Source organism: Zootoca vivipara, chromosome 10 (genome assembly GCF_963506605.1).
Source record: "Zootoca vivipara chromosome 10, rZooViv1.1, whole genome shotgun sequence".
Taxonomy (NCBI): domain Eukaryota; kingdom Metazoa; phylum Chordata; class Lepidosauria; order Squamata; family Lacertidae; genus Zootoca; species Zootoca vivipara.
In genome coordinates this window covers 70,237,082-70,264,963 of record NC_083285.1, presented here as the reverse complement: position 1 = coordinate 70,264,963, position 27,882 = coordinate 70,237,082, and the positions used below count along the sequence as shown (strand labels likewise).

The window sequence follows — 27,882 nt, the reverse complement described above, 5'->3', positions numbered from 1 at the left end:
CTACCCTGTTTTCTGGGGGTTCAGGTCTAAGTTGTTGAGCTTTTCTTAGGGGACGAAAAACCGCTCACCGACAGATGGCTAACGAAACTGTCAGCGAGGCCTCCATCTTTCGTTCTAGCGAACTAGAGGGTGGGGCGGGTGAGGGGGTGGGGCCGGATGGAGGAGCCAGCGACCGACCGAACGAACGTGATCTACCTAATTTCCCCAGGGATCAACCAGTAGATTGCCTCCCCCAAAGAAAGCATGAGCAGTAAAGCACACCTTGGTTGCAGGTGGAGGTTTATTTGGAGCAAGGCAACTTCAGGTTTGCATGTAACATGAAGCCAAAGCCTGGCTTGGCTCCCAGTAAAAAGGTAAAAAAGGGTAAAGGACCCCTGGATGGTTAAGTCCAGTCAAGGAGACTATGGGGTTGCGGCGCTCATTTCACTTCAGGCCAAGGGATCCAGCGTTTGTCCACAGACAGCTTTCTGGGTCATGTGGCCAGCAGGACTAAACTGCTTCTGGCACAATGGGACACTGTGACGGAAACCAGAGCGCACTGAAATACCACTTACCTTCCCGCCGTGGTACCTATTTATCTACTTGCTCTGGTGTGCTTTCAAACTGCTAGGTTGGCAGGAGCTGGGACAGAGCAACGGGAGCTCACTGTGATGGCTTAGGATTTGGGCTCAGACTCGGAGCCGGAGGAATCGCAGCCTGCACCGGACCTTCTGCCTGGGACATCGGATGAACTGAGTTTGGGGCCTGGTCCTGAGAAGCCTCCGTCTGCTCAACCTCCTCTGCAGCAAGCATCAGCTGAGCCGCGTCTGGGGCCTGAGCCTGCCTTGGTTCCAGATGCAGGAGATACCTCGTTGCCATCAGCCGGGTCGTCACCAGCAGCTGGACCACTGCCGGCTGGGGCTGTGGCGGCTCCTGGGTCCGGTAACCCACCGGCGTCTCCTGAGCTGCAGAGACTCAATGCTGATAGAAGGAGGGACCTGAGTACTCACAGGAGGAGTGCTCGCCTCCAGGCGAGGCGAGGGAGTGAGTCGCCAGGGGATTGGGGCCGTCCGTTACTCTGTTCAAGATAAAAGGCGGCCAAACCCCACCCCAGGTTGCGGGAGCAACATTCTTGGTTGATAACCTTGAATCATTTGGCTGAAATGTATGCTGGCAAAGCCCCAAAAGTTCTCCATGTGGCCTTTATTGATTTTAAGCAGGCCTTTGAGCGTATTTTTAGGGAGCAGCTATGGACAAAACTGGCAGCCACAACAATTGATCGCCGTCTTCTCCTCCTGATCATTAATCTGCATACAAATACCACTCTGAGAATCAGGCTAGATAATAATGGTCTAGTTTCCAATCCGGTCACCACCACTAGGGGGGTAAGACAGGGCTGTCTGTTAGCCCCTGCACTGTTTAATTTTTACATTAACTCGCTAGTGGCCCATATGGCCAATAATGCTTTCCATCCACCTAAATTAGCAGGCCGTGCCCTGAATGTCCTTTTGTATGCGGATGATGCCACTCTTTTAGCTATATCCCCCATTGGGCTGAGGAGAATGCTCCGAGCACTCTATGAATATGGGGACCAACACGAGCTTCAACTTAATTATGCCAAGACCAAGATAATGGTCTTCTCTGCCCGACCGAAACCCCATTTGTGGTCGATTAATGGTATTTCTCTGGAGCAGGTTAGCCGTTTCAAATATTTGGGCCAGGTAATCCGATCAAACATGTCCTTTTTTGGCACACAGAGATTATATACCTAAAATAAGACACGTCTTATATTTATTTTTCCTCCAAAAAAACACACCACGGCTTATTTTCAGGGGATGTCTTTTTTTTTTTTAAGCTCTGTCGGGGCTCAACACAGTGCGCCGCTGGCTTCGCCGGCTCCCGCTCTGTCGGGGCTTGGCAGGGCGCGCGCGCTACTGCTTTTGCCGGCTCCCGCTCAGTTCAGTCGGCAGGGCTCAGCAGTTCAGGGGGCGGCAGGGCGCGCGCGCCGCTGGCTTTGCCGGCTCCCGCTCTGTCGGGGCTTGGCAGGGCGTGCACGCTACTGCTTTTGCCGGCTCGGCTTGGCAGTTCAGGGCTCGGCAGGGCGCGCGCGCGGCTGCTTTTGCCGGCTCCCGCTCAGTTCAGTCGGCAGGGCTCGGCAGTTCAGGGCTCGGCAGGGCGCGCACGCTGCTGCCTTTGCCGGCTCCCGCTCAGTCGGGGCTCGGTGCGGCGCGCGCTGCTGTCTTTGCCGGCTCCCGCTGGGTCGGGACTCAGCAAAGCGTGTGCTGCTGCCCTTGCCGGTCCCGCTGGGTCAGGGCTCGGCGCGGCGCGAGCTGTGGATCACGCAGAGTCCTGCTGGGTCGAGGCTCTGCGCGGCGCGTGCTGCAGCTTCTCCCGGCTCCCGGTCCGTCTGCGCTCCACGTGGCGCACGTTGCGCATCCGCTTCCTGACAGGAAAGGCATCTCCCTTTTCCTGTTCCTTACGGAAGCGCCATCCAGACCTGCTCCAGCACGGTAGGGTGCCGGTACCCCAACACGTCTTATTTTTGGGGGATGTCTTATATTTTTTTGCCTTTAAAAAATCGTGCCATGGCTTATTTTTTAGGCCCGTCTTATTTTGGGAGAAACACTGTAGCTGCAAACACATCTAAAGCAGCTATGCTGATTAGATCCTTATATGCCGAGAAACAGGCACAAACAGTGAAAGAGGCCTTGAGACTTTTTCAAATGAAAGTCCTCCCACTACTTTTGGTGGGCATTGCTTTGGGTTCACGCAGGGATTTTTTAAGACTGGAATCCATCCAATCGCAATTTCTTAGAGCCATCCTCAGGATCCCCCCTTCCGTAGCAGGTGCAGTCATGCGATTAAAGGCTGGCTGCCAAGCTTTTCGGTATGTGGCCCTGAAAGCGAAGCTTTGGCTATGGCTTAAGCTATGTTTTAAACCCATGGGTTTGGCCCCCTTGATATTGAGGGGTGATTTTCAATCATCCTGGGAAAGGGAGGTCTTAGATGAAGTACAGACTTGCGGGCTGTCACACCTTTACTTGGAGTCTATGACATACAGTCAAGCTAGAGCCGTGATTGGGCGATATTGCTAGACAAGAGGACATAGCCTGCGTGAAACCAGGGATGTTCCTGGGGGAGCAGATCTATCAGGTTACACCAGCCCCTTATCTCACGGTAATCCACTAGGTGGAATACCGCAGACTCCTCACTGCGGCCAGACTGAATGTCCTCGAATCTGCGGTATTATGGGGAAGGTACAGGGGAGTTCCATACGATCAGAGAACTTGCCATTGTGCCTTGGGTGAGGTAGAATCCACCGAACATTTCCTCCTGAGTTGCCCTTTCTATGTAGATTTAAGACAATGTCTCATAGCCCTATGCCTGTCTCAGCTTAGCTGTCTATCCAGAGAAAGTCAGGTGGTACATTTGTTGAATAATCCCACTGGGAAAACAGCTTTCTTGGTGGCCAAATTTCTCTTCCTAGCTCTCAAGCGTCGTAAGAGTAAAATCGACTGCATTGCTGCGGGTTTATCTGTATAGCCTTCAGGGGTGTAGCCAGGATCAAAATTAGGGGGCAGGGGCGAGGGGGTGCCAGGATCAGCCCGAAATCGGGCTGCTCCGACTCCCTCCTCCCCCTCCGCGATCAGCAGGGGCGAGGGGGCACCAGGATCAGCCCGAAATCGGGCTGCTCCGATCCCCTCCTCCCCATCTGCGATCGGCAGGGGCGAGGGGGCGCCAGGATCAGCCCGAAATCGGGCTGCTCCGATCCCCTCCTCCCCCTCTGCGATCGGCAGGGGTGAGGGGGCACCAGGATCAGCCCGAAATCGGGCTGCTCCGATCCCCTCCTCCCCCTCTGCGATCGCAAAGCGTTTGGCTGGCTTTCCCTCCACCCGCCCCACAGCCAGCGAGAAGGGAGACGTCCTCTAGCCAGCTGGCTGTGGGGCGGGCAGAGGGAAAGCCAGCCAAACGCTTTGCGCGGCTCTGGGGCTTTCTCTCCACCCGCCCCACAGCCAGCCAGGGAGAAGGGAGACGGCACTGGGCAGCGGGGCAGGCTGGCCAGTGGCCCTGCTTCTAGGGAGGGGCAACTGCCCCCTCCTGCCCCCCTGCCTACGCACATGATAGCCTTTATTAGTGCTGCCCATGTTATATTTTAGTTTTTAGATGTTTTAGATGTTTTAACTTTGTACTGAGAGTTGTATCTTTTCTGACTGACGGTCGAATAAAGAATGATGATGACATTGTTGGTTGCTAGACCCTGCCAGTGTTCCTGCCTTCGACCTGCCTTGCTTTCCTGCCTCACTTCCCTGCCTGCGATCCTGACCTGCCTTAGTTCCCCGACTTCGTACCTGTTATTGACCTCACCTGATGCCCTGCCCTGCTCCCAGCCTCGGGCTCTTTGGACTATCTCTACTCTGAACCTACGAACCACAGACTGGACTTGGACTTGGGTAACCCCCGGGACCAGCACACTCACGCTGTCGTGGGGATTCGAACCACCAACCTTCCGATTAGCAAGCCCTAGGCTCAGCGGTTTAGACCACAGCGCCACCCGCTCGCCTTTAGCTCCCAGTACTGCAGCATCAAAACCAATGCCAAAGGCAAGTGGCTATTATTGGCCCTCTTGGTACCAGTATGTTTACACATTTACAGTAAGTTTTACTTTAGTTTGGTTTACACTGGCACAAGAACCAGGCACTTCTCAATAGGCACTTCTGCAAAAAAAAAAACAAAAAAAACCCACCAAAAATACCCTGGAGGGAGTGTGGAGCACAGGGATCAGGCAGGAGCAAAGTGAGAGAGCAGTTGATCCCCAAGCAACCTGCATAATAATAATAATAATAATAATAATAATAATAATAATAATATAATATTATTTATACCCCGCCCATCTGGCCGGGTTCCCCCGGCCACTCGGGACGGCTTCCAACAAAACATTAAAATACAGAAATCAAACATTAAAAGCTTCCCTAAACAGGGCTGCCTTGAGATGCCTTCTAAAGGTCTGGTAATTGTTGCATGCAAGACCTAAGAAGGCACCCTCCGCTGATGTTTCTGATACAACCAGTGGGGTGTAAGGGTCAGTGTATCAGACGAAGATCTGCAAGACTGGGGTTCAAATCCCCACTCAGGCCCTGGGTAACCTTGGGCCAGTCCCCATCTCTCAGCCTTGCCTACCTCACAGAGCTGTCATGAGAACAAAACGGGGAGGAGAACCACAGCCCTTTTTGCTCCATAGAAATGTAACAGATAAATGCAATAAATGAAGAGTGCTTTGATCTAGCACAGAGGACCCCAGTTCCCGAGGTTGGCAGATTCGACCCTCCTCCTTTGCCGGCTGAGCTCTTCCAGGACTCACCTCGATCAGGAAGTCTCCCGTGCGAAGTCCTGCTCGCCAGGCCACACCCTCCACGTCCACGGACTCCAGGTATTGGAGAGCCGGGAATGCGGGCGTTGGGGTGAACTCCTCGATCGGAGTCTCCGCTGAAATGAAGAGAGACCTTCAGTCAGAGGGGAGGAAGCTGGGAGGAGAAAAGATGGGCGCCAGCGAGCGATTCCTGGAGACTGCAAAATGTTCCCAGGCCACAATTTGCTCAGCTGTCAAGCAACTTCCTAACCATAGTCAAAACCTACACGAAAGAGGAGGTCTTTTACATTTATTATTTCAATGTTTCCCACTTAAATGGAAGAGGCAGTTGTTGTTGTTGTTGTTGTTGTTGTTGTTGTTGTTGTTGTTGTTGTTACACGGTTGTACCGTGGATCTCGACCACCTTGGCTGCTGAACAAATCAGCTCCTGAACGATCGAAACCCAGAAGTGAGGGTTCCGGTTTCCAAACGTTCTTTTGGAAGCCGAACATCCGACGGGGCTTCCGCGGCTTCTGATTGACTGTGGGAGCTTTCTACAGCCAATCGGAAGTCACGCTTTGGTTTCCGAATGTGTTGGAAGTCAAACGGACTTCCGGAATGTATTCTGTTTGACTTCCAAGATACGACTGTACTATTATTATCATTATTATTATTTAGCAAGAATTTTTATATTTGTATTCTTTGTATTGTGTTTATGATGATTGTGTTGAATATTAAATTGTAAAGCCACACACACACACACACACACACACACACACACACACACACACATATATATATATATATATATATATATATATATATATATATATAATCTCCCAATCCTCTTCGAAAGCCATCCAAGTTGGTGACCATCACTGCCTCCTGTGGGAGGGAGTTCCACAGTTTAACTATGGACTATAGTAGAATCATAGAATCATAGAGTTGGAAGAGACCACAAGGGCCATCCAGTCCAACCCCCTGCCGAGCAGGAAACACCATCAAACCATTCTTGACATATGCCTGCCAAGCCTCTGCTTAAAGACCTCCAAAGAAGGAGACTCCACCACACTCCTTGGTAGCAAATTCCACTGCCGAACAGCTCTTACTGTCAGGAAGTTACAAAATTTTTATAAAAGAAGAGAAATGGTTTATTGAATATTGACAGATAAATTGCAAACAGATAAGAACATTGGCAGGGTTGTTGTGATAACCTGCATTTTTATAAGAGTACATAATTAAAAGCAGATGAATAAATGAGCAAATTAAGTTAATTTGGATATGCGGAAGATATCTAAGGAACTGCAGAAAGAGGGGGAAGGGAGTGAAGTTTTGAAATGTAAAAATGATTGTAAAATTAGTGAAATGTATGAACCTGATGCTTTTGAATTATGGTGCTGGAGGAGACTCTTGAGAGTCCCATGGACTGCAAGAAGATCAAACCTATCCATTCTGAAGGAGATCAGCCCTGGGTGCTCACTGGAAGGACAGATCGTGAAGCTGAGGCTCCAAGACTTTGGCCACCTCATGAGAAGAGAAGAATCCTTGGAAAAGACCCTGATGTTGGGAAAGATGGAGGGCACAAGGAGAAGGGGACAACAGAGGACGAGATGGTTGGACAGTGTTCTCGAAGCTACGAACATGAGTTTGACCAAACTGCGGGAGGCAGTGGAAGACAGGAGTGCCTGGCGTGCTCTGGTCCATGGGGTCACGAAGAGTCGGACACGACTAAACGACTAAACAACAACAACAAATGAACCTGAAAAGCACACAAAAGACCCAAACAAACTGTGCACTGCATGAAGGACCTTCTTTTATCTGTCCTGAACCTTCCAGCATTCAGTTTCATTACATGCCCACGAGTTCTGGTGTTAAAGCACATTGACAAATACAGATGTTCTGGAGTCTGTCCAAGGAACACTGGCTGTCAGAACCATTTAGACACCCACCCAATGGCTTCCATCATGGTCTTAAAGGATCCAAAAGTGAAACTGTTGCTACTTCAAGGAAAGCATCTAACTTAATTGCTAAAATCTGCCTCCATGGTGGCTGGAAGGTGGCTGGAAAATAACAAACTTATTTTGGCCGGGGTGGGATTTAGGGGAAATTCAAAGATATTACGGTCAGCCTGAGGTCACATTCAGGCTCTCGGGATTTGCAGGGAGGGATGGAGCACATTCCAAAAATTTAGATTTCTGTCATTCAACTGGATTACAGAGCTCTGTGGACCAAGCGCAAGAAACCCACTTAAACAACAACAAATGGACCTTTTGTGATTAGGAAAGGGACATTGAAAATTGGGAGATGATCAAATGATGAATGGGATGCTGTTTAAAAACCCTGTAAGCAAATCAGGACGATTGCTTGTTGCCATGTAACCTCCCTGCGAGCAAATCGGAATAAATGTTTGATAAAGGCTGCCTTTAATCTACCCTCTGCACAAGCCTTGTGCAAAGGAATCGGGACAGATGCTGAATAATGAGGTCGGCTGGAGGAGCCCTGATTCCTGCGCCGTATGAAGTGGTTGAAAATATTTCTAAAGGCTAGAATTGTTCCATAGAAGGACCGTCATGGCTGCCTGCAAAGGAAATGCTCCTCTCAAAAGGCGTTTAGCGTCCTTTGAAGGTCTCAGTTAACGCGAAGAAAGAGGCTCGGACTGAAAGGTGCGTCGCAGAGAAGAAAGGGGTCCAGGACGACCGAGAGTTGAGGGAGGGAGGCGAGGCTGCCTTTGAAAAGGGAATTTCTTACCCCAGTGAGCAGAAGAAAGAGCACAGACACTTTACGGGGAGCAAAGGGGGAGCACAAATCCGAAAACAAACAGCAAGTGCTTCTGAAGCAGGAAACCATCCGGAGAGGCAATGGGGAGGGTGAAAAGAAGGAGCTAAATAAGGCAGAAGAGCCCGGCAAATGATCTGAGGTGGTCGCAATGGCAAAATACATGAAAGAGATTTGCAGAACCGAAGGGCTGCAGAAACTCTACAATTCTATGAAGGACCATCGGCAACAGAGGTTAGCCCACAAGCTAAAAAGGAGTGGATCCAGGGGGCTTTGGGGAGCACTTGCGGAATTTATTAATTTAAACCAGGGGTGGTGGACCTGGGGGAGCGGAGCCCCTCCAGAAGTTGTTGAACTGCAGCTTCCATCATTTTGACCACTGGCCAGCTTGGCTGGAGCTGGCTGGAGTTGGGGGTCCAACAGCGTTTCCCGTTCTTGACTAAAATGTGAAAATCCTGTGCAGTCACTCAGTTAGCAGCAAAAGCATTGTCTATGACCCCCCAAGATGCTAGTCCTCATTGGTCACTGCCAGTTTGGCCCCTATAAGTTAACATGCAAAATTGGATTATTACTTTTTGCCTTGGTGCATTCTGGCTGTTAACCAAAAGGTTGGTTGGTGGTTCGAGCCCAGGAATGGCTATGGGCAGGATTCCTGCGTTGCAGAGGACTTAGATGAGCTTCTAGGATTCTCTGATTCTAATGCCTGTTTCTCCAATTTGGAGAGATCCTTTTGGATCTTTGGTATCCCTTTTTCGTTTCAATCCTTCTCAATCCCTTGAGTGCCTGATACGTCCACCTGATGAAATGTTTGTTTTGTTCATAGTTTTTCACTGCTTTTAAACACTTTGAAAACTGTTCAGCGAGGGGAGGATGCCTTTGTGACTGACACGAGGGCTGGCCAATCAGTGCTATGGGCTGCCGGCTCCAAGTAGAGGCAAGGCAGCTTTGTGACTGACAGAAAGGGCAGCCAATTGGTGCTGTGCAGATTTAGCTTCGGCCCAGGCCGGGCAAACGAAAAACTCCTAAACTAAAGCCTGAGACCTTTTGACAAGCCCCAGTTCCAAAGACTGTCTTGCCTGGGGGCTCAGCTGACTTCCACTAGGATGGCTGGCAGAGTCCCTGTTGCCCTGGAACTGTCCTGGTTCCCACTGCATGAAGAACCTGGAACTCAGGTTGCTGTTCCTACCCCCCCCCCCCAAAAATAATGCTCAGATCGGTGTGGCACACAGGCAAAATGCAGGTTCAGGAGCAAAGCAGGAGTTGCACACGGTTAATCAAGCAATGGCAGGGGCAAATTTTAGCAATCTTTGGTAAAATGGTGCGCTGTGCGAGTCCAATATTTGGTGTCCCCAAATGGATCGTCTCACATATGAGTTGTCTCAATTTTGCCCCCCCCCCGCTTGGCGTCCCTTGAACCGCCCAAAGCACCGTAAATATGGATCTGGGAATGGTGTTGATCCCACAATACCCTGCAACCCCATTTTGTCTTCTCTGTCCTGCCCCAGCAAGCAGCCCCCTTTTGGGCTCGCGACCTCCGGTCTGGCTTCCGGCTTGACCAACTGCTGCTCTTCTTGAATTGCATAGCAGTTTCATTGTCCAATTGCATGCCGTAATTTTTATTTTATTTTATAGAAAATAATGCTTTGCATTATTTTGCAGCTGGTTTTGCAAGCTGCTGGTTCTAATTTCTGAAGGGCTGCGGGGGGTTTTGGATGAAGGGTGATGGGCAAGAAGGCTGCACTCTTGACAAAGCAGCCGTGAGTCACCGGCAGGTTCAACCTCGGAAGTGATGCCTGTCTGGAGAGAGACTGGCTGTGCTGAAAGGTGAGAACCAGCCCCCGGAAAGGAAAATGTCAGGTCCCTGCCTGTTAGAAACCCTGGAGAGCTCATGAGTTCTAGTCTTATGAGAGCAGGAGAAAACCTTTTCTCCATCCACTTTCTCAATGCTATGCAGGATTTATAAACTTCTACCAGGTAGCCCATCTAGGAGAACTCTGATCCTAAACCTCTGATGCCTTGTGGGGTATCTTTAGGAGAACAAAAGGCTCAGGAGCAAACCCTAGGTAAATGGGTAAAGGCCCCCTGGACGGTTAAGTCCAGTCCAAGGCAACTATGAGGTTGCAGCGCTCATCTCGCTTTCAGGCCAAGGAAGCTGGCGTTTGTCCACAGACAGCTTTCTGGGTCATGTGGCCAGCAGGACTAAACCGCTACTGGTGCAACAGAACTCCGTGATGGAAACCAGAGCGCACAGAAACGCACAGAAGGGGCGTCTCCACCCCCATCGTTCTGCCCGGACACTGAGGTCCAGCGCCGAGGGTCTTCTGGCGGTTCCCTCGCTACGAGAAGCCAAATTACAGGGAACCAGGCAGAGGGCCTTCTCGGTAGTGGCACCCACCCTGTGGAATGCCCTCCCACCAGAGGTCAAAGAGAACAACAATTGCCAGACCTTTAGAAGGCATCTCAAGGCAGCCCTGTTTAGGGAAGCTTTTAATGTTTGATTTCTGTATTTTAATGTTTTGTTGGAAGCCGCCCAGAGTGGCTGGGGGAACCCGGCCAGATGGGCGGGGTATAAATAATAAATTATTATTATAATATTATTATTATTTACCTTCCCGCTGCAGCGGTAAATCTATTTATCTACTTGCACTGGCGTGCTTTTGAACTGTTAGGTTGGCAGGAGCTGGGACCGAGCAACGGGAGCTCACTCTGTTGCGGGGATTCGAACCGCCGACCTTCCAATCGGCAAGCCCAAGAGGCTCAGTGGTTTAGACCACAGCGCCACCCGCGCCCCTACACAAGTTCCGGCAACATCCTGCAGCCAAGCTGGTGCCAATCGTGTTGCTCTGCCTTCCTTTGAACCCCATCAGTGAGGCCAAGAGGGGGGTCTTGTCCTCTGGGCAGCCCAAGACCTCCATACATACTGCCCAGGCCTGCGCCCCTGACAGGTCACCTCCATGAAGCTAATGCAGCAATCTGATTTCACCCCGGGAGGCGCACTCCATTGTCTCTCAAGGCAGATGGTTGCCAACCATCATGTCGCCAAGTGGAAGACCAACCAGCTCTACAAAGGGTTTTCATCTGCTGCTCTTCTTCTCTCGCTGACCCACTTCCTTCCTGTCGCTCGCGTCCAAATTCCTTGGCCATGAGGTTTACGCATTGCAGTTTTCCTGCCAGTGGTGTCTGGTGCCAGCTGGGACTGGGAAGGGACATGGCCAAGAAGACCAGCTACAGGTGGAGGCATCCGATCCTACGATCCTCCTCCCTGCTGGATTCCACAAGGGGCAACCCTAAGACGGAGGAGGAGGAAGCTGGGAGGCAGGACCGCCAACCCCTGGATGGGATGGCGCCACTCCCAAATTGCTTTCTAAAAGGTACAGATTGATTTTGGAATGGTATATAAAAGACGAACAGGTTAATGATACACTGGGAGAGAGATTTAGGGTAGAATACACAGCTTACTTCATGGGAGAAATTATGGAGAGACGATTTGAAATTTATGGCATGGTGAAAGAAAATTATATGAAAATTATGTGCCGTTGGTATTTAACTCCCAGTAAGTTAAATAGGAGGGCAACCAAAATGGTCAAAGGCCTGGAAACGATGCCTTATGAGGAACGGCTTAGGGAGCTGGGTATGTTTAGCCTGGAGAAGAGAAGGTTAAGGGGTGACATGATAGCCATGTTCAAATATATGAAAGGATGTCATATGGAGGAGGGAGAAAGGTTGTTTTCTGCTGCTCCAGAGAAGCGGACACGGAGCAATGGATTCAAACTACAAGAAAGAAAATTCCACCTAAACATTAGGAAGAACTTCCTGACAGTAAGAGCTGTTCGGCAGTGGAATTTGCTACCAGGGAGTGAGGTGGAGTCTCCTTCTTTGGAGGTCTTTAAGCAGAGGCTTGACAGGCATATGTCAGGAATGCTTTGATGGTGTTTCCTGCTTGGCAGGGGGTTGGAATGGATGGCCCTTGTGGTCTCTTCCAACTCTATGATTCTATGATTCTAAGTTAGCAAAAATGAACAAGTACAAATATGCAAGGAAATGCAAGGAAAAGGAAGGCACCTTCTATCATATGTGGTGGACGTGCAAGGTAATAAAAGCATTCTGGGAAATGATATATAATGAATTGGGGGGAGATGTTTAAAATAACTTTTGCAAAAAACCCAGAAGCTTTCTTATTAGGAATTTTGGGTGCCGAAATCCCAAGGGAACAGAAAAGATTGTTCATGTATGTGGCAACGGCTGCGCGGATGTTATTGGCCCAGATATGGAAAGAAGATAAAGTCCCTAGCAGAGCAGAATGGCAGATCAAGTTGGTGGACTATGCCAAAATGGCAAAAATGACCGGAAAAATGAAATCAGGGAGAGAGACCAAAATTTTAATAAGGAATGGGGGAAATTTATAATTGACCTGGGAGACCACTGTAAACAGCTAAAATTGTTAGTGCGATTGCAATGACCCTTGTAATGTAACAGGAACTATGGATACAATGGAGATATTTTAAAAAATGTGGATTATTATAAAAGATGCAGTAGAAAAGGTTTAACAATGGGACCCACAGAGAGGGAGGAGGGAAGCATCAAGATTCGTGGGAATCTTGTACTTATGGAAGGTGTTGGGGTATAACTGTAAATTTTAATATGTAAAATGAAATAAACAAAAAAAATTGGGGGGAGGGATGGAGCCCCTCCACAATGAGGAACGGTCGCAGGGTTTAGGGAAATGGAGAGGAAGAGGCAACATGATAGAAGTTCATAAAATTATGCACGACAGAGATGAAGACCAGAGCTTATGGCACCTAGCACAGCTGACTGTTGGAAGATTCAGGGTGGATAAAATAATAGAGTCATAGAATTGTAGGGTTGGAGGGGAACCCCAAGGGTCATCTAGTCCTACCTCCTGCAATGCAGGAATCTCCGCTAGATCATACATGACAGGCGGCCACCCAACCTCTGCTTAAAACCTCCAAGGAAGGAGAGTCCACCACCTCCTGTGGAAGTTCATTCCAGTGTGAAACAGCCGTTAGCCTCAGAAAGTTCTTCCTGAAGTTTAGTCGCAAACTCCTTTCTTGTAACTTGAAGCCATTGGTTTGGGTCCCACCCTCCTGAGTAGGAGAAAACAGCCTCACAGAGCGCATAGTTAACCTATGGAACTGCCTCGCACAGGAAGCAGAGGTGACCACTGATCTAGGTGGCTTTGAAAGGGGATCAGACAAATTCCTGGAGGAGGAGAGAGCTACCCAAGGCTACCACACATAATGGCTATGCTCAGCCTCCACATCCGAAGGTGCTCTTGCGCTTTAATCCTGCTTGCTGGTTTCCCACCGACACCTGGCTGGCCCCTCTGAGAACAGAATGATGGACTAGATGGGCTATTGGCCTGATCCAGCCAGCTCTTTGGTTCTTAAGTAGAGCACCATGCAGAGGCCATAGCAACAGTCCGGAGCTCTCAAAGGCTCTCAGGGCTTATCCACGTACACTTCTCCTTGTGCCCTGCTTTCCCCTGGGGTAAATCTGCTCTCTAGTGCTTGATAGGAGCAAATAGCAATTCAGGTTTTCTTCGGATTGATGTTTGCTCCGATTTAGCAAAAAAGATCCATGCCTAGAAAGCGCGGGTCAAGCAGAAAAAATCCTTGGACTGGTGCTTTCTAGGAACAGAACAAGCGGAAGCGTGGGCGAGCCCTCCGTTTCTCTCTCCTGCCCAGGAAGCATCATCAAGGGCGGAGGTTTAACTGCTTCCACTTGGACAACGGGGGAGAGCGAGAATGGAAATGCAGATTGTCAGGATACCATCCGTCTCTGGGGCTTCAAGAGGCAAAATCCCCCCTTGGGAAAGTGGGAGGGAGAGGGGTCGTGCCTGCTGCCTGGGCTTGGCAATGCTGTCTTGGAACGGAAAGAGCCACATTGTGGCTTGGCAGCGGAAGGTCCCAGGTTTGAGCCCCTGCTGGCAATGTCTCCTGGTAGGAGGAATCCCCCAAGAACTGCTACCTGCCAGCCAGTGTAGGCAGCACTCAGCTATATGGAGAACCATTCTGGCCTAGGAGAAGGCAGCTCCTTCTTCCTCTGTTGTAAATGCTGGGTTTCCGCACGGCGTTCTCCATTTCAAATTGTTTGCCATTGCTGAGACTGATCCCGTTTATTTGTATGTGAATGCTCTCCTCCATGCGCAGGGAGTCACAGCTGAAGGGAGATGAGAGGGAGAGGGAGGAGGATGGAGTAGGGACCCCAGAGACTCCGCAGAGGGTTCATGGTGCGCATGAAGGCTAGGGAGGAGAAAAACAGCTTCCGCTCCCATAGAATCATAGAATCCTAGAGTTGGACGAGACCACAAGGGCCATCCAGTCCAACCCCCTGCCGAGCAGGAAACACCATCAAAGCATTCTTGACATATGGCTGTCAAGCCTCTGCTTAAAGACCTCCAAAGAAGGAGACTCCACCACACTCCTTGGCAGCAAATCCCACTGTCGAACAGCTCTTACTGTCAGGAAGTTCTTCTGACAGTAGTTCTTCCAGCTGTCCTTTGTCCACAACAAATTGTCACCATTTTTATTTTTATTGTTGTTGTTGTTGAATAGATGCTATTTGGTCCTTGATGGACCTCATAGGTATCTCAAGCCATTTGCATATCACAAAATATGTAATATTTTGGCAAAAGCACCTTGGCAGGTCTCACAATGTCCGGCTAGGCCTAGAATTGGGCAGTTTTCGTTCATCACAGGCAACCATCAGCACTCTTCAGAATCCACATTGTGCTTAAAACGCCCCAGATAATCATACTGCAGTTCTTGCGATGACCCTGCAAGGTAGGCCGCTGTCATCATCCCATCGCTGCACACAGGAGGCTCTGAGAAAGAAAGGAAGCCACCCACTGCTAAAGAAGCGAGATTCGAACTGGGGGCGACCTCTTAGTCGCAATGCTACTCTGGCTGCTGGCTGCTCAGTTTCCCCCGATGGAACTGGGTTCTTGGGGGGAGAGAACTTTTATGGAGAAGTCCAGATCGAGGGAAGCCATAGAACCATTCTCTTCTGCCTTGGTCAGGCGACACCTGGGGTCCGATGTCCGGTTCTGGGAACCATAGTTTTAGAAGGATATTGGCAAGCTGGAAGGTGGGCAGAGGAGGGGAACCAAGGTGATCAAGGGGTTGGAAACCAAGTCTTGTGAGGAACAGTGGAGGAAGTTGGGAATGTTCGGCCTGGAGAAGAGAAGACTGAGAGGTGATAGAATGGGCACCTTCTAATTATCAGAAGGGCTCTTCCATGGAAGATGGAGCCAGCTTGTTTTCTGCTGCTAAAAAGGATAAGACCCAAACCGATGGATTCAAAGGAAGAACTTTTTGATGGTAAGAGTGGTCGACAGTGGAACAAACTCCCTCTGGAAGTAGCGGTCTCTCCTTTCTTGGTGACCCTTGGGACGCCTTCCAACTCAAAGGTTCTATGACCCTAGGTGACCTCTCCACCTCCCAAGAGCTTTGGGGATATCAGTGAAGGCTACAGACCTTTAAATCAGGGGCATCTCATCTTTGGCCCAGATGCTGTGCTCCGAGTCAAGGCCCACCATAAATATGCAAAGCACAGATACATACATTTGCTTTCTTTTGAATAATTGATTGTATTTTCGTGATTCAGCTTTCCAAAGAGATATGTGTTTGGGGGCAGGGTTGAGCCAAATGGATGAGCAGGGGGTCAAAAGATTCTCTCCGGGCTACTGAGGGCCTCTTCTTTGAAGGCAACAACCACAGCAAGATGCAAATGTACAGCTATGGGAATCCCCCCCCCCCAAAAAAAATTGAGACATGGAGGTCTAGAAATAGCTTTGCTCCCCACTATCAGAGGTGTGCCATCCCTAGAAGAGATGGTCGGCTCTACCACTCGTGTTTGGCTCCAACGATTTGAAAATGCAGAGAGAAATTGTATCCTCTTATTGTTCAAAAATGCTAGAGCCCATTCCCTTGCTTTTGTTCAAGGTGGGGTGGGTGGGTTTCCTCTTTGCGGGGAGAGGCTCCTGCAAGCCTCTGGACCCCGAGACTACGATGACTCCACCCTGGGAAAGGAGGGCTGCTTGCTTGCCTGCTGACCCCTTTGCCAAGCCACTCTCTGCAGGCACAGCAGGGCTGGGAAAGCCCACTTGGCGTTCCTGGAAAGGAAAGCTCAGGATCCCAAGGACACAGTGTCAGGAGTATGGGCAGGAGTCAGGCTCTGGGGCCTGTAGTGCTTTGCAGGACTGGGGCCTGCCTCAGCTTGTGCTGAAGAAGCAAGGAGTGGCCACACAGGTGAGGCCTCAGCTTGTGCTAGAGAGGCAAGGAGTGACCACTCAGGTGAGACCACTTGATATCTCACTGCACCTGGTGGCAGGAGCTGGGAGGGATAAAAGCTCAGCATTTCCCTTCAGCTCTTTGCCACAGCAACGCTATCCCTGCCTGGTTGCATCTGGCCTCTTGCTCCTTGGACCCTTGCCTTTGCCGACGCCTTGCTCCTTGGCCCCTTGCCGACGCCTTGCTCCTTGGACCCTCGCTTTTGCCGATGCCTTGATCCTCGACCCTTGGACCTCTGCCTTGCCGACGCCTTGCTCCTTGACTCCCAGACCTTCGCCTCTGCCTTGCTCCTTGACCCTGCGACTGCCTGCTGCTGGACCCTCAACCCTGCACCTGTTCCTGCTTCTACACCACCATCTTGCCCTGGTCCTGACGTCTTCAGCCAGGGCTTCAACCGCCCATCGACCGGACCGTGACACACACAGATGCTACAGCAATACTCGCCCCCGCCCAAACCATCAGGGAAAAGGCACTCCTCTTGAGATGCTTCCCTTTGCCCTCCTGCCCACCCCATAGAGCAAAGCCCCCCTCCCCAGCGGCTCATGTTTCCTTGCACATCTCGACAGGACCATCCTCCCACCATCACCTGGCCACTTGGGTGTCTCCCATCACTGGGAGCAAGGTGGTTGTGGTCTCCCCCCAGGACAGCAAAGCTGTTGAGATGCCATCATCCAGACATGATGGGAAATTTGCACACTGGGACCTCGCACTGGTTTGCCGTTGCGGAGTCAAAAAACAGGCCCCCGCAGCACCCACCCCACAACCTGTGGCAGAGGCCGGGGAGGGGCACCCTAACTTGATCTGGGATCTCCAGTGGTGAGATGGAGGTTCTGGACTAGGTCATGAGAGACCAGGGTTCAAATCTCACACTCGGCCATCATGATGCTCACACCGGATGGCCTTGGGCCAGTCATTGCCTTCTCTCGGGCAGGGCTACCTCACAGGGTTGTTGTGAGGATAAAATGGGGAGGGGAAGAACTGTGTCCACCGCCTTGAGCTCTTTGGAGCAATGGAAGCAAATAGTGTGTGTGTGTGTGTGTGTGTGTGTGTGTGTGTGTGTGTGTGTATACCCCAAAGGGGGAGGGCCAGGCGGGCTTCTCTCATGTTACAAAGGGAGCTTGCAAATGAATGGAATGGGGTGGGGGTGAGGGTGGGTAGGGCAGAATCGCTAACACAGCTTTGGAAAGAAGCTCCCTCTATGCGAAGGGCTGGGAAATAGCAGAGAGGAGGCTGCAAACTCTCAGGGGGGCCCCCCTCTTTTTTTCTGCCAACCATAAACCTACGGGGAGGGGGGTCCTTGATTCCTTTACATCTGGAGTGGAGGGAATCGCTTGGCAGTCTTCCCAAATCACACACGGACATCCCTCTCGGTCCATCCCTTCAGGAGGCACACCCCCCCCCCACCCCAAAGCCCAGGCTTCAATCTCCCTGGATATGCCCCCAGCCCCAAAGAAAACCCCACCCCACTCCCAGGAACAGGTCCGTCCCCCAGACCATGAGTGCTCTCTCCCTCCCTCCCTCCCATTCCAGACACAAAGATTCCAGAGGGAATCTCGCCGATGATCCCCACCTCCCTTGGCAAAGAAACCACAGCTTGGGTTGCGGGGGGAGGGGAGAGGTGCTTTCCAATTCCTGGCAATGAGCATGCGGGTCACGACAACCCGCCCCCTCTTGAGAATGGAGCAGGGGAGCCCTCTTTGCGGAGGAGAGCTGCACCCAAGGGGGAGGCACAGGGGAGACAGGAGCATTTCTCAGGGAGAGGCGTCCCCTGTGCAAGCCCAGGGCTGTGGGAAGGAGAGGGCACAACCTGTGTCTCACACACACACACACACACACACACACACACACACACACACACAGGATCCCCTGCGCTTGGGCATCCAAGGGGGCACCATCTTTGTGTCTCTCTCACACCCTTTTCTGGAGAAACGCTGCCACCAGACCCCCGCCAGCGGGCATGACCCAGTGCCAGGAAGCCCCACCGTCACCTCGGGCCAGCTCCATGCCACTCCCATCATGCAGCCAGCCCCCTCCCGGTCCTCCCCCCAATACACCGGGTCTTACCTTTGGCGCCCCGGAGGACGAAGCCAAAGCCCTCATGCTCCCTCTTCTGCAGGACGGCCGCCTTCTCCTCGATGATGTAGTCACTGGGCAGGAAAGAGCACAAGAAAATGAAGCCGGGGGGAGCCGTCAGCACCATCGCGCCCTGCCGAGGGGGGGCCTCTTCCCAGCCAGGCGCTCATCGCAGGCAGGAGCCCGTCAGGCGGGGAGGCGGGCAGAGGCTCCCACTCTCCCCGGGCAAAGGAGCCTCCTTCCTTCCCCTCCCTGCTTCTGAGGGGGGGCCTGGCCCTCCCCCCTCCCCACCGCCTGCTCCCCCCACCCCCGCTCAGTCACCTGCATGTGGATGCAGAGCGCTTACTGATCCCGTGCAGCGAGGGGGGCTTTCGCTTTCCTTTCAACGGAGCCGCCTTAGCTGGGGGGTGGGGGCGGGCATGAAGCCACCCGGCACCTCACAAAGAGGCTCTCGCTCTCTCTCTCCCCCCCCCAGCCAGGAGGGGGACCCAAAGGGAGAGGGAGGGAAGGTCCCTGGCAGTTGCGTGTTCGAGTGCATGTGGGGTGGAAGGGGGGGGGAGTGTGCACTGGGAGAGGGGACTGTGGAGTTTCTTTCTGCTGTCACTCTCACCTTCTCCTAAAACTCCCCTCTGTTGCTAAGTAACTGTCTGTCATTAAAAAAAAAAGAGGGGAGAGGGAAGGGGGGGAAGGCAGAGCCTTGCTTTTAACAAAGCTGATGCTATTTCTCAATGGAAGAGAGGGAGGGAGGGGAGGGGAGGGGAGAGAACGCTTCGCCTGCAACTGCCCAGGCAAATCCATCATTTTGGGGAAGGGGGCCAGTATGGTGGTTGGTGGTGGGGAGAGGGGAAAAGAAAGCCCCCCCCTGCCTGAGAGAGAGCCCAGCTTGAAAGGTTTCTGTGCAAACCCCCCCTTCTCTTCCGCGGGTGGTCAAGGAATTCACCCGGCATGGCAGAGAAGGGTGCCATGCGTGGCTCTCGCACATGAGGTGTGCTGGCAGGTGCCATGCTTTCTCTCTCTCACTCACTCACTCACTCATGCATGCATGCACACTGCAGCAGAGACACACGCCCAACACACACACACCCCACGCTCTTGCATGACCAGCCCCCCCCACGGTCTCTCCGCCTGCCAGGGTTCTCTGGAATCCACGCTCAGGCACACACACACACCCTCGGGTGGAAGCGCTGCGGCCAGGGACCTGCGTGCTGCTGCCCTCTCCAGGGCTGTGCGAGTGGCGCAGGGGCTCAAAGGGCCACCTGTGAACCAGGTGTGGGAAGGAGGTAGGTGGGGAAGGATGGGAGACCTCCGAGCGCTTTGCAGTCAGCTGGCAAAAAGGGTTCCTGGGGAGCAACAAAGTGGCATTTTGACACCTAAAACTGGGCCGCTGGGACACAGATCCCAGTTCCACTCCGGTGCTGAAAATGAATTTTGGGTCTCAGGATGTGCTCAGAGACACCCTCGCCGTTTTCAGCGCTTGGTTCCAACTGGCAGATCTTGGAGTTCCAGGAAAAAAGCAAAGTAGACCTGACAAGCCTGAAGTCTGCCAGTAACCCCCCCCCGCCCCGCCCCCAGGGTAAAGTTTGTTCGGTTGGCTTGGGGGGTCAAGGTTTATTCAAGACCCTGTTAATCAAGACAAGGCCATTTGGCTGGAGAAGACCCCCCCCCCACCAGCCAGACTCTCTTTGGAGCTGATCGATAAACTGTTCTGTCTGCAGATGGAACTTACCAGCTTTTATAGGGATGAGAAAGTTTAACCTGCTTAATAAGAGACCACAATAAACTAGCTTCACAGGAAAAACACAGGAAAAGGGAAATGCTGGTCAAAAAACCTCAGATATTCCATACTTCCTTCAGTCTTTCTCCCATCTCCCTGCTGGCTCTCTTTTTGCACTCTAAAAGAGGTAAGGTAAAGGTAAAGGACCCCAGGATGGTTAAGTCCAGTCAAAGGCGACTATGGGGTTGCGGCGCTCATCTTGCTTTCAGGCCAAGGGAGCTGGCGTTTGTCCACAGACACTTTCCGGGTCATGTGGCCAGCAGGACAAAACCGCTTCTGGTGCAACGGGACTCCGTGACAGAAACCAGAGCGCACGTAAACACCGTTTACCTTCCTGCCACAGCAGTACCTATTTATCTACTTGCACTGGTGTGCTTTCAAACTGGAAGAAGAAGAAGAAGAAGAAGAAAAGAAGAAGAAGAAGAAGAAGAAGAAGAAGAAGAAGAAGAAGAAGAAGAAGAAGAAGAAGAAGAAGAGTTTCGATTTGATATCCCGCTTTATCACTACCCGAAGGAGTCTCAAAGCGGCTAACATTCTCCTTTCCCTTCCTCCCCCACAACAAACACTCTGTGGGGTGGGTGAGGCTGAGAGACTTCAGAGAAGTGTGACTAGCCCAAGGTCACCCAGCAGCTGCATGTGGAGGAGCGGAGACGCGAACCCGGTTCCCCAGATTATGAGTCTAGTATAGACTCTTAACCACTACACCACACTGGCTCTCAAGGTTGGCAGGAGCTGGGACAGAGCAATGGGAGCTCACCCCGTTGCAGGGATTCAAACCGCTGACCTTCTGATCAGCAAGCCCAAGATGCTCAGGGGTTTAGACCACAGCGCCACCCATGTCCCTTCTAAAAGAGACAGGGCATTAGGACAGGAATAAACTCAGGCCTATTGCAGCCCAAGGTCTTCCCAGACCCAAGATCCCACCGTTCTCCTTCCACAGTCCTTGCTAAGTCATCAGTCACCTCCAAGCCTTGCAAGACTCCCATGGGCGATCCATTCATTCCTCATGTTTTCTTCAAACCTTTGGGCTCTGGGGCAACCTGATCAGAGGCCGACGAGATGCCCCATAGCAAAACCAGCAAGCAGGATTTGTGCACGAAACCCCTCTTCCCAACCTGTGGTTTCCAGCAACTGGTATTCAGAAGCATTGCTTCCTCCGACTGGGCTAGTAGCCATTGATACCCCTTTCCTCCTCCAGGAGTTTGCCTAATTCTCTTTTAAAGCCATCCAAGTTGGTGGCCATCACTGCCTCCTGTGGGAGGGAGTTCCATAGTTTAACTATGTGCTGTTTAAAGAAAGACTTTTTAAAAATCTGTCCTGAATTTTCCAACATTCAGGTTCCCTGGATGAATCATAGAATCATAGAGTTGGAAGAGACCACAAGGGCCATCCAGTCCAACCCCCTGCCAAGCAGGAAACACCATCAAAGCATTCCTGACAGATGGCTGTCAAGCCTCTGCTTAAAGACCTCCAAAGAAGGAGACTCCACCACACTCCTTGGTAGCAAATTCCACTGCCGAACAGCTCTTACTGTTGATAGATGATAGATATTATTGGGAAAGCGTAATGCTGGTGTTCAACAAAAGAAGTTCAAAGACTCTCTCGAGGCAAATCTTAAAAAATGTAGTATGAACACCGACAACTGGGAAACACTGGCCTGCGAGTGCTCCAGTTGGAGAACAGCCTTTACCCAAGGTGTAATGGGCTTTGAAGACACTCGAACTCAGGACGAAAGGGAGAAATGTCCCAAGAGGAAGGCACATTTGGCAAATCCACAGCATGATCAATTCCCACATGGAAACCTATGTCCCTGCTGTGAAAGGACATGTGGATCCAAAATTGGCCTCCACAGTCACATACAGACTCACTGTTAAGACTGTGTTCATGAAAGACACTTGGTTACGAGTGATCGCCAAAGAAGGATACTATTGGGTTCCAATATTATGAGAAAGAGAAGGGGGGGAATCTCTCTCCTTTTTCTGCATGCCATGTATACTTTTATAAATTTCTATCATGTTGCCTCTTACTTGCCTTTTCTCTAATGCTGCAACCTTTCCCTCCACCCCCTTGATAATTTTGGTTGCCCTTTCCTAACTTTGCAATACAGTGGAACCTCAGTTTATGAACACCTCGGTTTATGAATTTTCGGTTTATGAACGCCATGGACCCATCTGGAACGGATTAATTCATTTTCCATTACTTTCAATGGGAAAGTTTGCTTCAGTTTATGAACGCTTCAGTTTATGAACAGACTTCTGGAACCAATTACACCCATGCTTCAGTTTATGAACGCTTCAGTTTAAGTACTCCGCGGACCCGTCTGGAACGGATTAATCCACTTTCCATTACTTTCAATGGGAAAGTTTGCTTCAGTTTATGAACGCTTACTCCGCGGACCGTCTGGAACGGATTAATTCACTTTCCATTACTTTCAATGGAAAAGTTCGCTTCAGTTTATGAACGCTTCAGTTTATGAACAGACTTCCGGAACCAATTGTGTTCATAAACCGAGGTACCACTGTATCCTTTTTGAGCAGAGGCAACCAGAACGGCACACCGTCCATTCAAGATAAAGCAGGTGCCACCTGCTTCAACTGAAATTATTTTTGTTCTTTTTCACAGCTGGGTAAATGGGTCTTTGCAACGAGTGCCTATTCTGCATGGCTTCAGTTTTGCTTTGTAGAGTCGGAGGGGGACCACAAGCTTCATCTGATAGTCCAACCCCCTGCAATGCAGGGATATTTTGTCCAATATGGCAGTGGTCCTCAACCTTGGGCCTCCAGATGTTTTGAGACTACAGTTCCCATCATCCCTGACCACTGGTCCTGCTAGCTAGGGATCATGGGAGTTGTAGGCCAAAAACATCTGGAGGCCCAAGGTTGAGGACCACTGCAATATGGGACTCGAACCTGTCACCCTGAGATGGAGTCTCATGCTCTACAGATTGAGCTACCCCAGGCCCTCTCACACTGGACGGTATTATGCAACTTTGAAAGACACAAAGACATTCCAACCCAGATTCTCACGCAGCATTGGCTGTTTTTGCTGCTTTTACTTTACGTCATCTTGAGACGAGTGTGTAGGAGAGCAACTAATAAATTAACAATAATAACAATAACAATAATAACAATAACAATATTCAGACGGCACATTGAAGAGGTCTGAAGGAAGAGGCTTAGGGAGCTGGGTCTATGAGGAACAGCTTAGGGAGCTGGGTATGTTTAGCCTGGAGAAGAGAAGGTTAAGGGGTGATATGATAGCCATGTTCAAATATATAAAAGGATGTCATATAGAGGAGGTTGAAAGGTTGTTTTCTGCTGCTCCAGAGAAGCGGACACGGAGCAATGGATTCAAACTACAAGAAAGAAGATTCCACCTAAACATTAGGAAGAACTTCCTGACAGTAAGAGCTGTTCGGCAGTGGAATTTGCTACCAAGGAGTGTGGTGGAGTCTCCTTCTTTGGAGGTCTTTAAGCAGAGGCTTGACAGGCATATGTCAAGAATGCTTTGATGGTGTTTCCTGCTTGGCAGGGGGTTGGACTGGATGGCCCTTGTGGTCTCTTCCAACTCTACGATTCTATGATTCTATGATCCTGGACCAAATGAAATTTCCCCATAACCAACCCCCCCCCCCATCTTCCCCAACCAGATCCCTTCCAGATGTTCTGGACCGCAAATGCCCACTGCTGGCCGAGGCTGATGGGAGTTGTGGTCCAGAACACCTGGGAGGCACGAGGTGGGATGGAGGGTTTGATGCCTGGATCCTGCCCTTCCGCTCTCACTAGAACATGCAGATCACCCCACAGCTGCCATCGACTCCAGCCTCAGTTGACTTGAAGCCGGGTTTTGTTTTTTTGGGGGGGAGGAATGCTAGTCTAAGCTGACATATCGGTTGCCGTGGAAACCACGCCAGAGCACTTCAAGGATCAGAGAAGCAGAGGGAGAAGAGGGAATTGACAAAGGAGGAGCCTGTGGAGGAAGGAAGAGGCGCTGCTCTCAAACGGAGGAATGTAGCAAGCTCCTTTCTTCTAAGCCAGGCTTCATTCTAAGATTTTGCTATCTGCACAGATGGACAGCAATGGCTCTCCAGGGTTTCAGACTCAAGGAGTCTCTCCCAGCCCTGACTAGAGATGCTTTTGGGGACTGAAAAGATGCCCGGCGGCTGAGCTATAGGTTGGATAAAAATCAATGATTTAGGACCGGGTCGCCATGCCTTATTCTCACAGGTAAAGGTAAAAGGTAAAAGGACCCCTGACCATTAGGTCCAGTCGTGACCGACTCTGGGGTTGCGCGCTCATCTCGCATTATTGGCCGAGGGAGCCAGCGTATAGCTTCCAGGTCATGTGGCCAGCATGACAAAGCCGCTTCTGGCAAACCAGAGCAGCGCATGGAAACGCCGTTTACCTTCCCGCTGTAGCGGTTCCTATTTATCTACTTGCATTTTGCCGTGCTTTCGAACTGCTAGGTTGGCAGGAGCTGGGACCAAGCAACGGGAGCTCACCCCGTCGCAAGAATTCGCCAACCTTCTGATCAGGAAGCCCTAGGCTCAGTGGTTTAACCACAGCGCCACCTGGGTCCCTATTCTCACAGGTATCATGTGGCAAAGGGGAAGTTAGACCTGGATGTTTGACTAAGGATCATAGTCAGGTCTGATGTGAGTCTTAGTCCAAAATACCTGGGGGGGGGCATCAGGTTGGGGGGGGCTGCTCTGGGGGTTCTGATGAGGAGAGCAGCCACTGCCCCACCAGAATTCAAGAAACCAGCCAGCCACAGCCAGCCACTATCCCAGTGACACGAGAGTAAGCCTACTGTCTGCTGGCTGGTGGCAAGGGCCCGGAGGCTGTTGCTCTCTCCTTCGTCCACCTCTCCTGAGCCCAGCTCCATCCAGATGGCCCTGTGAACAGTCACTCTTTTAATCTCTCCTCCTGGAGAGCTAAGCCTCCTGATTGAGTCAAAACAATCCCTAAATTATCTGCTTATTCCCAGCGCCTTCATTTCCAGGCCTGATCTCAGATCGCTTCCGCCCGTTTATCAGCTGCAGCAAAGGAACGGGGGGGGGGGCCTTCCCTCCTTTGTGGACTCCTGGGTTCTTCGGTCTCGATGTTTTCCCCCAAACCTCAGTGTGGCCCTCATGTAGAAAGACTTTCAGAACAAAAAAAAAATTGTATGGGACACTAAGCGGTTAAGAATTCCCCTGTTGGATCAGGCCAATGCCACATCTTTTCTGGCACCGTTGTCACACTGGCCAACCAGAAGCCCAAATGAGAAACCCACAAGCAGGATTCGAACACAAGAGCAACTCTCCTCTCTTGCGGTTCCCAGCAACCGGTATCTGGGGGCTTTGCTGCCTCCAGCTGTGGAGGTGAAACTTGGTTATTCTGTCTAGTAGCTTCTCCTCCATGTATTTGTCCAATCCTCTTTTAACACCTCAATGGCAGCGGCTTCAAAGCATCATGAAAGACTGTTTGAAAGTCCTGTTGCAAAAAAATAGCCCCCACCCTGCTCTTTGAAAGCCCGAAAACCAGAGGCTGAAAGAGCAGTGCAGTAGGACTGTTTGCAAAAGGGCTTTCAAACAGCCTCATGCTCAGCTACTACAGTGAAGTAGAGCAGGATTTGACCCCTGCCTATCAGCTTTTGAGCACTGCACACATCTGGAGGGCAATGGGTGGAACAGCTGAGAGAGAGAACAGGAGCTGAGCGGCTCTTCTCCAACACAGTCACTCAAAAATCGTAGCAGGAAGGACCCCCAACGGCCATCTAGTCCAACCCCCAATCCTTCTTGTGCAAGGCCCTTCCTGAAATGTGAAGCAATCGTTTTCTTCAAGCGCCTTCCCCAAACCATGTCCTCATGTTGCTCATCTTTCCACTTCCTGAAAAGGTGAGAGCTTCTGCGGAAAACTCCCTCCAAGCTGAGAATTTTAAACCTAATTTGGGGCTCCTTCCGTTTCCTCACAGCGACTCAGCTGTTTCGTTCTCTGTGTTGCAGGAATTTATGTAAAGGTTGGGGGGGTTGCCCCTCCAGCAGATATCATACACACACACACTGACTACCAAAATCAACACAATCACTTCAGCAAAAAACACTTCACCACAGTTTTTCCTATCTCTATTCAAGAGCCTCTGCTGCATATTGCCAAATGTAACAATTCTCTGATAAATGTACCTACGTACTGGCTCACTGGGAAAAGCGTGCCAGTGTGGTGTAGTGGTTAAGAGCAGTAGACTCATAATCTGGGGAACCGGGTTCGCTTCCCCGCTCCTCCACATGCAGCTGCTGGGTGACTTTGGGCTAGTCACACTTCTCTGAAGTCTCTCAGCCTCACTCACCTCACAGAGTGTTTGTTGTGGGAGAGGAAGGGAAAGAAGAATGTTAGCCGCTTTGAGACTCCTTCGGGTAGTGATAAAATGGGATATCAAATCCAAACTCTTCTTCTTCTTCATATAAAATCGCTCCTGTATGGATTTCCACCATTCCAATTTTGTTCTCACTGCCTCTGCTGCACGTTACCAAGGCAGAGAGAGATTTTACTTTCTTGGCCTCCATGATCTCTGCAGATGGTGACAGCAGTCACGAAATAAAAGACACCTGATGCTTGGGAGAAAAGCAATGACAAACCTAGACAGCATCTTAAAAAGCAGAGACATCACCTTGCCGACAAAGGTCCGTATAGTTAAAGCTATGGTTTTCCCAGTAGTGATGTATGGAAGTGAGAGCTGGACCATAAAGAAGGCTGATCGCCGAAGCTTTTGAATTATGGTGCTGGAGGAGACTCTTGAGAGTCCCATGGACTGCAAGAAGATCAAACCTATCCATTCTTAAGGAAATCAGCCCTGAGTGCTCACTGGAAGGACAGATCCTGAAGCTGAGGCTCCAATACTTTGGCCACCTCATGAGAAGAGAAGACTCCCTGGAAAAGACCCTGATGTTGGGAAAGATGGAGGGCACAAGGATAAGGGGATGACAGAGGACGAGATGGCTGGACAGTGTTCTCGAGGTTACCAACATGAGGGAGGCAGTGGAAGACAGGAGTGCCTGGTGTGCTCTGGTCCATGGGGTCACAAAGAGTCGGACACGACTAAACGACAACAACAACTTTGTTCTGGTCAGGAAAGGAATGGCTTACGAAGGGAGGAGTCTGGGGTGTGGGCAGCCAAAATCCTTGAAGCCTGGGACCATGGAGACAGCAGCCTCTTGCACAAGAGGTAATCACTGGCATCCTGGCAAATGGGTGTCAGACAGGCAGTCATTCCCATCCAGGAAAGAAAGAAAAAATTCCTTCCAGTAGCACCTTATAGACCAACTAAGTTTGTCTTTAGTATCTGAAGAAGTGTGCATGCACACGAAAGCTCATACCTATGGCAAACTTAGTTGGTCTCTAAGGTGCTACTGGAAGGAATTTTTTTATTTTTTGTTTCGACTAGGTCCAGGAAAGGATTAGGTTCTTGGTGGGGACAAAGAGGTGTGATTAACTTGGCCTGGGAAACGAGGAACTTATAAATATTTCTTTTTTCTTACTTGATGGGTGTGAGGTGGAGGTGAAGGGAAGGATGGGGACCAACCTGATGCTCAGGTTTCTGTCACCAGACCCTCCCAATTTGTGATTTATTTTTTATATATCCAT

At 50.7% G+C, this 27,882-nt stretch overlaps 1 protein-coding gene across 7 annotated transcripts in view; it reads right to left on the bottom strand.

Moving 5' to 3' along the window:
• The window catches only part of SHANK3 (SH3 and multiple ankyrin repeat domains 3), a 425,727-nt gene that overhangs the window by 79,899 nt on the left and 317,946 nt on the right, over positions 1-27,882 (bottom strand). For all 7 annotated transcript variants that reach the window (XM_060279323.1, XM_060279324.1, XM_060279320.1 and 4 more), the window contains 2 exons: positions 18,478-18,560; positions 5,339-5,463 (listed from right to left, as the gene is read on the bottom strand). In XM_060279323.1, the coding sequence (XP_060135306.1) occupies positions 5,339-5,463; positions 18,478-18,560 (208 nt within the window). The remainder of the gene's footprint in view (positions 1-5,338; positions 5,464-18,477; positions 18,561-27,882) is intronic.